Here is a 12,220-nt window from a genome sequence, read left to right as displayed (position 1 = left end):
CTGCTTCTATATGGAATGTACAGTGACCCTTGGCTGGGCACCATTGAAGCAGTATTGGGGTTAACACAGGTGAGATCTAACGAAAAAGAACAATACAAACTTTTGTGGTGGAAAGAATTGGAACATTTCTTGACCTATATCTTTTATGGTATTTCAGATGGGGGTGTTCCTCTTGTACAATAAGATACCCTTTGCCGTCCGTTTAAGCTCCCAGTATTTTTATTAACAGGTGGGATTGAGGGGAGTGGATCTCATGTATTGGAACCTGCTATGAACTCTTAGGCCCCGTACACACCATAGAATCCATCCGCAGATAAATCCCAGCAAATGGGTTTCAGCGGATAGATCCTATGGTGTGTACACGCCAGCGGATCTTTTTCCACGGATATATCTCCCCTGGGATGGATTCCAGCAGATCGGATATTTGCTGACATGCAGAACATATCCATCTGCTGGAGTCCATCCCAACAGATGGATTCGCTGGTCTGTACAGACTCACCGGATCCATCCGTCCGAAGGGATCCCCCGCATGCGTCGTAATGATTCGACGCATGCGTGGAATTCCTTATATGACAGCGTCGCCGCGTCATAATCGCGGCGACGGCGCGACACGTCATCGCCAGAGGATTTCGGCGCGGATTTCAATGCGATGGTGAGTACACTCCATCGCAGAGAAATCTGCTGAAATCCTCGAGAGGATTTATCCGCGGAAACGGTCCGCTGGACCGTATCCGCGGATAAATCCTCCTGTGTGTATGGGGCCTAAGGCTTCGTACACACGATAGGTTAACCAGAGGACAACGGTCTGATGGACCGTTTTCATTGGTCCAAACCAATCGTGTGTATGCCCCATAGGTTATTTAACCTTCGATTAAAAAAAAAGCCAACTTGCTTTAAAATTAACCAATGGATTCCTAACCGATGGGGGAAAAAAACGATCGTTAGTAGGCACGTCCATCTGTTAAAAATCCACGCATGCTCAGAATCAATTTTTTTAGCACGTTGTTGTGTTTTACGTCACCGCGTTCTGACACAATCGTTTTTTTAACTGATGGTGTGTAGGCATGACGGACCATCAGTCGGCTTCATAGGTTAACCTATCGTGTGTACAAGGCTTTATACCCCACTCCTTTTCATTCATTTGATGTAACCAATGTATGTTGCAGGTCACACTCTTGAAATCGTTTTTTGGGACAAGTGTTATACCACTCCATACGGGGGATCTGGCACCAATTGGACTGGTTCTGGTTGTGAGGTTAAAGCGCACTTCAGGATTTTAGTTCCCCTTTGTGAATTAACTCCTATACTCAGTTCTAGAGGTAGGAGTTTCTTTGTATTGGGGGCCATCTGTGCTTTGTGTTATTTACAGTCATGCATCTATGATATTTAGAATGTTAAAATGCTATCATTTTGTTATATTTTTGTTTGTCATATACACCTAAAGCTGATTGAGTAATGTTCTTCCATATTTAAAGGAGTTGTAAATGAAAATGTTCACCTTAATGCAATCTATGCATTAAAGCGGAGGTTCACCCTAAAACAACTATATACCATTACATCCAGCATACTTTTGACTTCCGTCACCAGTTTTTTGTAACTAGCCGACCTGCGAGTTGGCTCTATATGGCGCCTGCGCAGTCAGCTCTGCACGGCGGGCGCAGGCGCCGTACAGAGCCGACTCGCAGGTTGGCTAGTTACGGAAAACTGGTGATGCGCCAGGGGAAGTTTTTCACCAGACTTCAATCGTCTAACCTCTGAATAGGAACGCCCACTCCCGCGGGAGCCAGAACCCGGAAGCCGGGGGGAAATAACAATAAAACAGTATGTACAGCAAAAAAAAAAGAAGCATACTGTAGATGTCGGAAGTATGCTGGATGTAATGGTATATAGATGTTTTTTAGGGTGAACCTCCGCTGGCACTACTGTCAATCACATCCAGTGACGCAGCGCGCCGAGGGGCGGGGCAGAGTGATACAGCGAGCGGCTATGGCCGCTCGCTGTATCACGGGAGCGCGTTTGCAATTAGTGACCACCATGCAAGCTCTCGCATGACTGTGGTTACTAATTGCGGGGAGGACCGAGACAGCCGCCAAGGGACCCCAGATGACGTGGATTGGGGCCACTCTGTGCAAAACGAACTGCACAGTGGAGGCAAGTATCACATGTTTGTTAGTTTAAACAAAACATTTTTTTTCCTGTACAAACGCTTTAATAAATGAGTCCTTGTGTCCTTTCCTGAAGAAGCCGTTTAAAGGCAAAACATGTTGCAAAAAGTGGATGTAATGAAAATTATGTATGTGATTACAGCAATTCATTGTGAACAATAGGATGTTTGTATTCATTACTTTTTATGATATTGTTTTTTTAAATATTTTTTATATATTTTTATATCAATCTTGAGTGAATCTTTATATGGTGCACCTCTAAAGTCCTATATCTCCAAAAAAATCTATTTCATGTCCAGAAGAGTCACTCGGTATGATCCAGCTCCTTTGTCATCAAGTAGGGAGTTTATCCTCTTTCTTTCTTCGAGACTCCCCCACACCCCTCTTCTCAGGATGGCCTCTTCACCTTTTCTTCCTGGCTCTCTTCAGCCCCTTCCCAGCCATTGTGGGTTTGGCTTTTAAAAAGGCCCATGGTCTTTTCTCAGCAGATTAGGTCGTTCCTGGCACTGTCATGCAGTTTCTTTTGGTAACTGGGGAAGACTTTTCCTCCCATTACTGGGGCATTCCACTTTCTACTACAACCTCCATCCCTGAGACTACTGTCTGATCCCTCTGAAAAGATAGTTCTCTCTACAATGGGGGACCCCATCTTGGCTAAGTTGTCACTCTATTGGATACCATGTAGGTTTTGTAGTGCCCTTGCCACAGGAGAGGATTAGGACCAGCAGCATCTTCCCCCGAGAAGAGAGGTTTGTGTGATCTTGCATGGTAGGTAGAGGTCATCGCCGTTTCACCTGTGCCTCCCTTGATTGCCAGCAGGTGAAACATCCTAGCCTCCTGGTACTCTTTACTCATTATGTCAAGAGGACTTCATGAGACCCTTTTACCAGGGGAATGGTTCTCCCTTTTTGCCTGGTAAACTTATCAACAGCCTTCTTGGGAAGATCCTACAGATGCCTCTCTGATCAGAATAGTCATGCTTCATAGCCACCTTCTGCAGGCCTCCGTTTCATCTAGGAGTATCAGGATTTTAGTTTGACCTTCAGTGTCCTGTGGTGTTTCCCATCTTTCAATAAGATGGGAAGCTTAAGATTAAAGGAGTTGTAAATAAAAATATACTTGCACCCTTGTGGACTGAAGAGGTGAACTAATATTGTACAGTCAAGTGTACCTCCCTTGGCGAGGTTGGTTGTCTGGCTAGGCGATCTCCCTTTCGTTGCCTTGACCCCAAGGATTATGGATGTTAGGCCTTGGGTCATGTAAAAAAGCTGGTCTTGACTGGGGCTGAGTTTTAGTCTTCTGTGGGTTATTCCCATTTGTTCATTCTGTTGATATCAAGTGATGGGTTCCCTCTCCCCTGTTTGGGAATGTATTTTGCTGTTTTGGTGGGTCTGGAGATTCTCTGGCTCAAAATTGGGTTTCTTCTTGTGTGGATTCATTCCTTTCTGGCAGTGACCCTCTCTATTTCGTTTTGAAGCATTGGGTTGATCCTCTATGCTCTTCCCCTTGTTCACGTTGGCAGTTGGCATCTACTAGGGTGGCTCTTTGGTTGCAAGTGGTCTTTAGTCCACTTAGGACTGCTTCACACCCGGAAATCCCACTGAAATGCACTGTATGTTCTGTGCAACTCACTGCAGTGCAATTTGCGTTCATTTATATTGAGGCTCAAATTGCACTGCACCAAAAGTAGTACATGCACTACTTTTGGAATCTCGCTACTACTGGATCACCAGCTGATTGGAGAAAAGCCAATGTGAATGTAGCACCAATATTCCCTGGGAATTACAGACCAGTTGGCCTAACATCAATTGTATGCAAGCTCTTAGAGGGGATGATAAGGAACTATATGTAAGATTTTAGTAATGACAACGGTATCATTGGCGGTCATCGGCATGGATTCATGAAGACTCGTTCTTGCCAAACAAATCTATTGGCATTCTACGAGGAAGTGAGCTGCCATCTAGATAAAGGAAGTCCTGTAGATGTGTGTCTGGATTTTGCAAAAGCATTTGATATACTCCCCCCATAAACATTTTACTGTACAAAGTAAGGTCCGTTGGCATGGACCATAGGGTGAGTACATGGATTGAAAAGTGGCTACAGGGGCGAGTTCAGAGGGGAGTTCTCAGAATGGTCCGGGGGGGGGGAATTGGGGTCCCCCAGGGTTCTGTCCTGGGACCAATCTTATTTAATTTATTCATAAATGACCTGGAGGATAGGATAATTGGCTCAATCTCTGTATTTGTGGACGATACCAAGCTAAGCAGGGCAATAACTTCTCCACAGAATGTGGAAACCTTGCAAGAAGATCTGAAGAAATGAATGGGGTGGGCAACTACATGGCAAATGAGGTTTAATGTAGAAAAATTTTAAATTATGCATTTGGGTGGCAAAAATATGAATGCAATCATCAATTCCAGACTCGACTACGCAAATGCCCTCTATCTAGGACTCCCCAAATACCAAATCACTCGTCTGCAAGTCGTTCAAAATACGGCCGCTCGACTAGTGACTGGAAAAAAACCATGGGAATCAATCTCACCTTCGCTGAGATCCCTTCATTGGTTGCCAGTAAAAGACAGAATCACTTTCAAGGCACTCTGCCTAATACATAAGTGTATTCAAGGCAACGCCCCCCAATATCTATGCAAAAAAATAAAAGCCCATAACCCCAATCGCATTCTGCGATCCACCAATCAAAACCTCCTCCAGATACCCAAAGCCAAATACAAGTCCAAAGGAGATCAAAGATTTGCAGTCCAGGGACCTTGCCTGTGGAATGCACTACCAACTACCATCCGACTGGAGTCGGACCACTTGGCCTTCAGGAGAAAGATTAAAACTCATCTCTTCTGAGGTCAAGGGGTTCCTTACCCATGAAATGGATACAGCGCCCAGAGGCGATTCAGTTTGCATGTGTTGCGCTTTACAAGTCTCTCACTCACTCACTTGGGGGAGAACCTCTGGGGAAATCTAGGATGAAAAATGACCGGGGGGTCCCAGTAGATGACAGGCCCAGCAATGGCTGCTGCAAGCAAAGCAAACGGAATATTGACATGCATTAAAAAAAGGGGATAAACTCCAGAGATAAAACAATAATTCTCCTACTCTACAAGACTCTGGTCCAGCCGGACCTGGAGTATGCTGTCCAGTTCTGGGCACCAGTACTTGGAAAGGATGTGCTGGAACTGGAGAGAGACCAGAGAAGGGCAACAAAACTAATAAAGAAACTGGAGGACCAGAGGTTGAGGATAGGTTACAAGCACTAAACTTGTTCTCTCTGGAGAGGAGACGCTTGAGAGGGGATATGATTTCAATGTACAAATACTGTACTTGTGACCCCACAATAGGGATAAAACTTTTCCGCAAAAGAGGATTTAATAAGACACACGGCCATTCACTAAAACTAGAAGAAAAGTGGTTTAACCTTAAACTGTGTAGAGGGTTCTTTACTGTAAGAGCGGTTGGGATGTGGAATTCTCTTCCACAGGTGGTGGTTTCAGGGGGAGCAATGATTAGATAAGCATCTAAATGACCACAAAATACAGGGATATACAATGTATTGCTGACATAAAATGAGATATATATTTATATAATATATATTTTTTTCAACCTTGCCTACTATGTAACTATGTATGGGTAAGAGTACTTTGTCCCTGTCTTCAATTTGTGTTTTGGGGTTTTCACCCGCTGCATGCTCTCCCAACCTACGTTGCTGTACCATCACAGTAGGGGAAACAAACTCACTCTAAGTAATGTCATGCATCCATTGTCACCCAGGTAGACAGACATTGGCTGCAAAGAGGCTGCTGTAGTCCAGCAGTGCTAGGATTTAACAAAAGATGAAAAAGCAGAAACCGGATTTTTTAAATGCTGTAACAATTGTTTGTAACACAGTGCTTTAGCTAACTAAATGCCATTCAGGTAGGGCTTACACGTTCTTATAATTGCTATAGCCTCATCACTCTAATGCAATAAATTACCGTAGTTGGTTTTTAAGGAATATCCTTGTCTTGTCATAGTTTGAGCTGATTGTAGAGCTGATTTCTGCGCTGCATCCTGAGCAAGCAGAATCGCTAAGGAGATTAAATGTCTACGTTTTTAAAGCTGCTTACAGCCACTTAGGCACAGGCGTTATGACTTAATTTTGAGTATACATTTTAAGTTTAAATTTATTGTCAGAAAATGTATTGCACTAAAGTAATATTATTTTCTTATACAGGATTTATACAGTGCCAACAGTTTAAGCCGCACTTTATAACAAAAGGGCAGACAGTACAAATATAATGCAATTTTAATGAGGGAGTAAACACTGGTGGGGTTTTTCTTCCTTTCATCTTCCCTACAACGTAAAGGCATATCATGCTAGTATGCGTCACCTACTAGCACATTATGTGACACTTGCCTGCAAACGAAGCCCGTAACGTCCCCGCCGCAGGCCGCATCCACCTTTGCCCACCTTTGTACCAGGGCCGCAGACTCCTGCTGTGAGACTGGCCGAAGCCACGTGTCATCACTCCCATGCCGGTCACGGCACACACTCCTGAAGAAACAGCACGGGCGCCACGAGCGACAGCAGAGCAGTAATACAGTAAATATCTAAACTGCGCATGTTTAGAAACTCTTTACAGTACCTATAGGTAAGCCTAGAATAAGGCTTACCTATGGGTACAACTTACACAGGGAGGTTTACAACCTCTTTTTATACAGTAGGAGTCAGAGGGCCCTGCTCGTTGGAGCTTACAATCTAAGGGGGGTAGTAAAGGGATACAGAAGGTAATGACTATGGGGATAAGCGAATGGCGAAAAATAGCCAAAAGTCCAGTTTTTAGGTGGGGGCAGGGTAGGCATCTCTGAGAAGGGTTTTCAAGGATCCTCTAAAAATGGACAGACTAGGACAGTGATGGCGAATGTTGGAACTACATGTTGCATGATGCTCATGCACTCTGCATTGTAGTTGAGCATCATGGGAAATGTAGTTTCAAAATATCTGGGGTGTCAAGGTTTGCCAGCACTGGTCTAGGAAATAATTGGATAGATTGGGGTAGGGAGTTGCAGAGGATGGGAGAGGCTTGGGGGAAGTCCTGGAGGCAAGCATGGGAGGAGGTGACCAGAGAGCCAGAGAGCAGGGAGGTCTTGGGAGTAACAAAGAGTTGTGGATAGAAACGTATAATATTTGACAGAATAAATATGGTTGCATAATAATGTAATATATAGGATTTCATATGATCTCTCTGCCATTTATACGAAGCTTTGCTTGTAAAAAAATATTGCTAGTTTATTGTGCAGACAAATGAATGTGCCCTTTTGGCTAATTAATGGCATATCTATGGTCAATGTAAAATGTTTGTTGGCTTCCACAATTATTTCTTGCCTACTCCTGTTTTAAACTGCACAATCTTAAATTTTATAAACTTACTTTGTGTAAAATCCCACACATTTACTTCTGTGACCCATATTCGCTATATGCTGTGTAAGCACTGGAGTGTAATGGAATTGCTGCTTGCAGGCAGCAAGGCACCAGGGGATATGTAGTCCTTAGAAATCAAAAGCAAACGGTAAAAGAGAAGCTGCAAAACATGCAGGGAATCCAGGTAGTTGTGGAAAGATCTTCAGCAGAAACACATGACAGGTGATTGTTCAAGTAACATTATATTGGCTAGTAGGAATGTATGGAGTGGTAACCTTTTGACACTACCAGGAGGTGTTGGCACTTTTCCTGTCAGTGTACCCCAGCAGTCAAGGGTAACAGCAGAGACCTGGGGCTTCTAAAGGTTCCTTGTAGCAGCCCCCTTCTCTGTAAGCCATAGGATGGTATTCCGTTATTAATGAATAGAATTGATAAAATTGCTGTTTACATTACAGCTTTTATTAAGTGTTCCTTGTATTTCCCTTTCTTGCAGGATGAAGGAATGGTGGATTCAGGTGGGCCTTCTTGCTGTTCCTCTCCTTGCTGTGTATCTGAACATTCCTCCTCCTAACCTCTCCCCTGCACTCTTCGCATGGAGATCAACTGGAGCATTCTTCACCTTCAATGAGCAGCAGATTTTCTATAGAGGTGCCTAGATAACCATTCTCCTTCAAAATTACGTTTGGAATGAGTGTTCATGGAATTTCTGGATTTAAAGTGGTTGTAAAGCTTAAACATTTTTTACCTTCATGCATTCATTGCATCAAGATACATTTTATTTTTTTAGGTGTCAGCATCCCCCGTTTTTACTTACCTGAGCCCTCATTCGATCCAGGGCCATGCACCTCTGCGGTGGCTCTTTGCCAGCGGTGTAGCCGCGGTGCCTCATTTATTTCAATGGGGAGGAGCTGTATACACACACCGCTCCAAAGATGCTGCTAGCAGGACTTTTTATTTTATTTTTTTTTAGTCCTGCTAGCGCACCGCTCCAGTGTGAAATCCCTCGGGGCTTTCACACTGGAGAGACAGCCGCAGCTGTTTCAGGTCGCTTTGCAGGCGCTATTTTTAGCGCTGTAGTGCCTGCAAAGTGACCCAGTGTGCAAGGGCTCCAAGTTGGGAGCACCCCATCAGTAAGCAGTGGATTGACATGCCACCATTTCCCACTTTCTGTCTGACAATTGAAAACTACTAAGTTTCAATGACATTTTTTTGGGGGGAAATTGGGTGTTTTTGATGTTTTGCTGTCAAGATTTAAATCTCTCTTTATGGTTCAACACCAGAGATATTACTGTGGGGGGGAGAGTATAGTAATTGTGTGTTTTAGTTGTACAGAATGATTTTGCATATATAGGCACCTTGTAAAAGTTTTGAGAAAATGTACCATCAGGGAAGTATAGAGACTGTCATTACTGTCACTTCTGAAAATGTAAGTTGCCTGGCTGCCTTGCCGATTCAGCACCTTTTTGCTACTTTTAAGTCACTGACCCAGTACAGGTATGCATATCTGTAGCTCTCATTTTAGGTTAATGACTTCAACTACTGAATCAACGTGACTGCCAGACAGCTAATGTTTTCAGAAAGTCATTGGTTACAGACTACATATTTCTCTGATTTCTTTTAACTATTGTTTCTTCCAGAATCATGGGGAGCAGTGGGCAGCTCAGATGTGGTCATTCTCTTACATGGATTTCCAACCTCAAGCTATGACTGGTACAAGGTAATGTTCTCCTCAATCCGTACTTTTTATGGTGCTTCCAATATTAATGAATTTGTCTATTTCCACAAGGTATCATTCATGGAGGGGGTGGGCGGAAATGAAACCTACCAAACTTTACAGTATTTTTCCAGTGTTTTTTCTTTTTGTGCCTGTACAACAGTTGTAGCAGCCTTGGAGAGTGCAGTTTTCTGACCAAAGCATTGTGCACTACATTTTAATGTTTTAGAAAATCTTAACAGATTTTTTTTTTTTTTTTATTCAAAATCTCATCTCAAAATTATATATATATATATATATATATATATATATATATATATATATATATATATATATATATATATATATATATATATATATATATATATATATATATATATATATATATATATATATATATAAAATATATTTTTTTAAGGTGGCAACACGTTTCAATCTTCTTGCACAATCTCTGCCCACACGACTGCATCATTTAGTCAGTTTCCTGTGAATGAATAGACTAGTACTGCTTGTAGCACTCAATGAACTGTGAGGGTGCTGGTAAGCGCTCTCGTAGTTTGTTGGTGTTTCTGCTCTCAAGTAACTGCCTGCCTAGAGGTACAGGCAGACAACTATCCTGAGAGTTTGCTGGATCCTCTGGCATAGCGTCTGCGATCTGCTGATCAGGGGTGCAGTGCTCTGCAGACGCTATAGGAAAAAAAAAATACTAAATGCTCACTTTTTCTGCAAAATGTTTTATATATACTCCTACCCATATACAGTATAACAAGGTGCCTTTGAAATAAAGTATTCATAACCCTTGAAATTTTCCATTTTTAGTCATGTTACAACCAAAAACATCATTTTTTTTTTTTTTTTATGTGGTGGACCAACACAAAGTGGCACATAATTGTGAAGTGGAAGGAAAAAGATAAATGGCTTTTAATTTTTTTTACAAATATGTGAAAAGTTTGACGTTCCTTTTTAGTTCAGCCCTCAGTCAATACTTTGTAGAACCACCTTTCATTGCGATTACAGCTGAAGGTCTTTTTTGAGATGTCTCTACTAAGGTTGTCCCGATACCACTTTTTTAAGATTGAGTACAAGTACCGATACTTTTTATTTATTATTATTTTTATTTTTTTTACGTCGTGTGACAATTTTGACTAATATCCACTGATGGGCAGCACTGATAGATGGAACTGATGTCACCTTTAGGCACTTATGGGCACTGAAATGCGACACTGATTGGCAATTGCATAATAAATGACATGAATGAGGAGAGGAAGGATTTTGCAATGCTATTTGGCATATAGCATTTCAAAATCCTTCCTTTCCTCTCATCATTCATGTCATTTAACTTCTAGTAAGTATGTGCTGCGACGCCCATATGGGTACAGGGTTAAAAGGGACTGAATTCAAATGCATGCTATAGGTTTTTGCATATTTATTTTAACAAAATATTCAAAACCATTTATTTTCCTTCCACTTCACAATTATGTGCCACTTTTTGTGTTGGTCTATCACATAAAATCCCAATAAAATACAATTTACATTTTTGGTTGTAACATGACAAAAATTTGGAAAATTTCAAGGGGTATAAATACTTTTTCAAGCACATTTTTGCTAGGATCATTCTTCATCCTTAGGGCTCTTTCACACGGAGCGGATCTGTATTGATCCGCCCCGTGTGTGTCCGTCTGCTCAGCGGGGATCATCCGTAAATCCCCGCTGAGCTGTCGGTGGACAGGGCGGTCCCCGCACACTGTGCAGAGACCGCCCTGTCTTTCCTCTGCTCTCCCCTATGGGGAATCGGATGAATACGGACCGTGTGTCCGTATTCATCCGTCTGGCGGAACGGATCGGTAGAAAAATAGGGTTTTCTTCCGTCTGAAAAAGCGGATCTTTGCGGAGGTGGATCTTTACGGACGTTAACGGATGCTCATCCGCTAACGTCCACAATCCCATAGGGATGCATTGTGAGTCCGTAAACGGACTTGTAAAAAACGGACCGTTCGTCCGCCCGTGTGAAAGGGCCCTTACTTGTGATGCTGGCCATGTGGGCAAATTCTTAATTATGAAACTACGAATCACTGACTGTCCCTAGCCTGAATGCAGGCACATGTAGAAGTAGAACCCACATTGACCTACAATGGCTGTAAACACCGTAGCCACAGAGTAGCATGATTGAGAAATTGCTCATGTAGTAGAGCGCTAACGGTAAAGTGTGTGTGTGTGTGTTTTTTCCCCCCCCCTCTTATTAAAATGATTATCTCATAATAATCAAAAGGCATTTTGGAGTGACTTGTTATAAAACCTCAAATCTTGGTGTATCACTGTCCTTTTATCAGAACTGTGGGGGGAAAATTGGAGGGCAGTGTATCAGTTTAGTTTATGGCCGTCTTTACCTCCTATTCCATTGCAGATCTGGGAAGGGTTAACTGAGCGGTTTCACAGAGTCATTGCACTGGATTTTATAGGATTTGGTTTCAGTGACAAACCGGTGAGTATAGCAATTATATTCAGCATATATTTTTTACAGCATATTTAAGAAATACATTTTTATTCGCTTTTATTTTTTAGAGGTTCCACCGCTATTCAATTTTTGAGCAGGCCAGTATTGTAGAAGCACTTATCACCCACCTGGGCCTAATTGATCAAAAAATAAACGTATTGTCTCACGATTATGGCGATACTGTAGCCCAGGAACTACTGTATAGGTGAGTGCTGCAATCTCTAAAAGGACAGACAAAATATAAACATTGACTATGCTTGTATATTATGCTGTGCATTGTACCACATCCTCCCAGATATTACCGGTACTTACACTAATATTACTCTAGAAACAATGTCTCGGACGCTTTTCCTACGCCAACCCACTCTGGCATACCGTTGCTTACTGCTTCTTCAAATTTAGCTGTAAAAAGGCTTTGTTTTATATAGGTACTGATT

The 12,220-nt window shown here is 42.3% G+C and overlaps 1 protein-coding gene across 1 annotated transcript in view; it reads left to right on the top strand.

The window, feature by feature from the left end:
- MEST overlaps positions 1 to 12,220 on the top strand; it is a 72,159-nt gene that overhangs the window by 16,405 nt on the left and 43,534 nt on the right. The window contains exons 2-5 of the mRNA XM_040343329.1: positions 8,069 to 8,223; positions 9,213 to 9,292; positions 11,694 to 11,771; positions 11,852 to 11,988. Of these exons, the coding sequence (XP_040199263.1) occupies positions 8,070 to 8,223; positions 9,213 to 9,292; positions 11,694 to 11,771; positions 11,852 to 11,988 (449 nt within the window). The 5' untranslated portion in view covers position 8,069. The remainder of the gene's footprint in view (positions 1 to 8,068; positions 8,224 to 9,212; positions 9,293 to 11,693; positions 11,772 to 11,851; positions 11,989 to 12,220) is intronic.

This window comes from Rana temporaria, chromosome 3, assembly GCF_905171775.1.
Source record: "Rana temporaria chromosome 3, aRanTem1.1, whole genome shotgun sequence".
NCBI lineage: Eukaryota > Metazoa > Chordata > Amphibia > Anura > Ranidae > Rana > Rana temporaria.
This window is presented reverse-complemented; position numbering and strand designations above follow the sequence as displayed.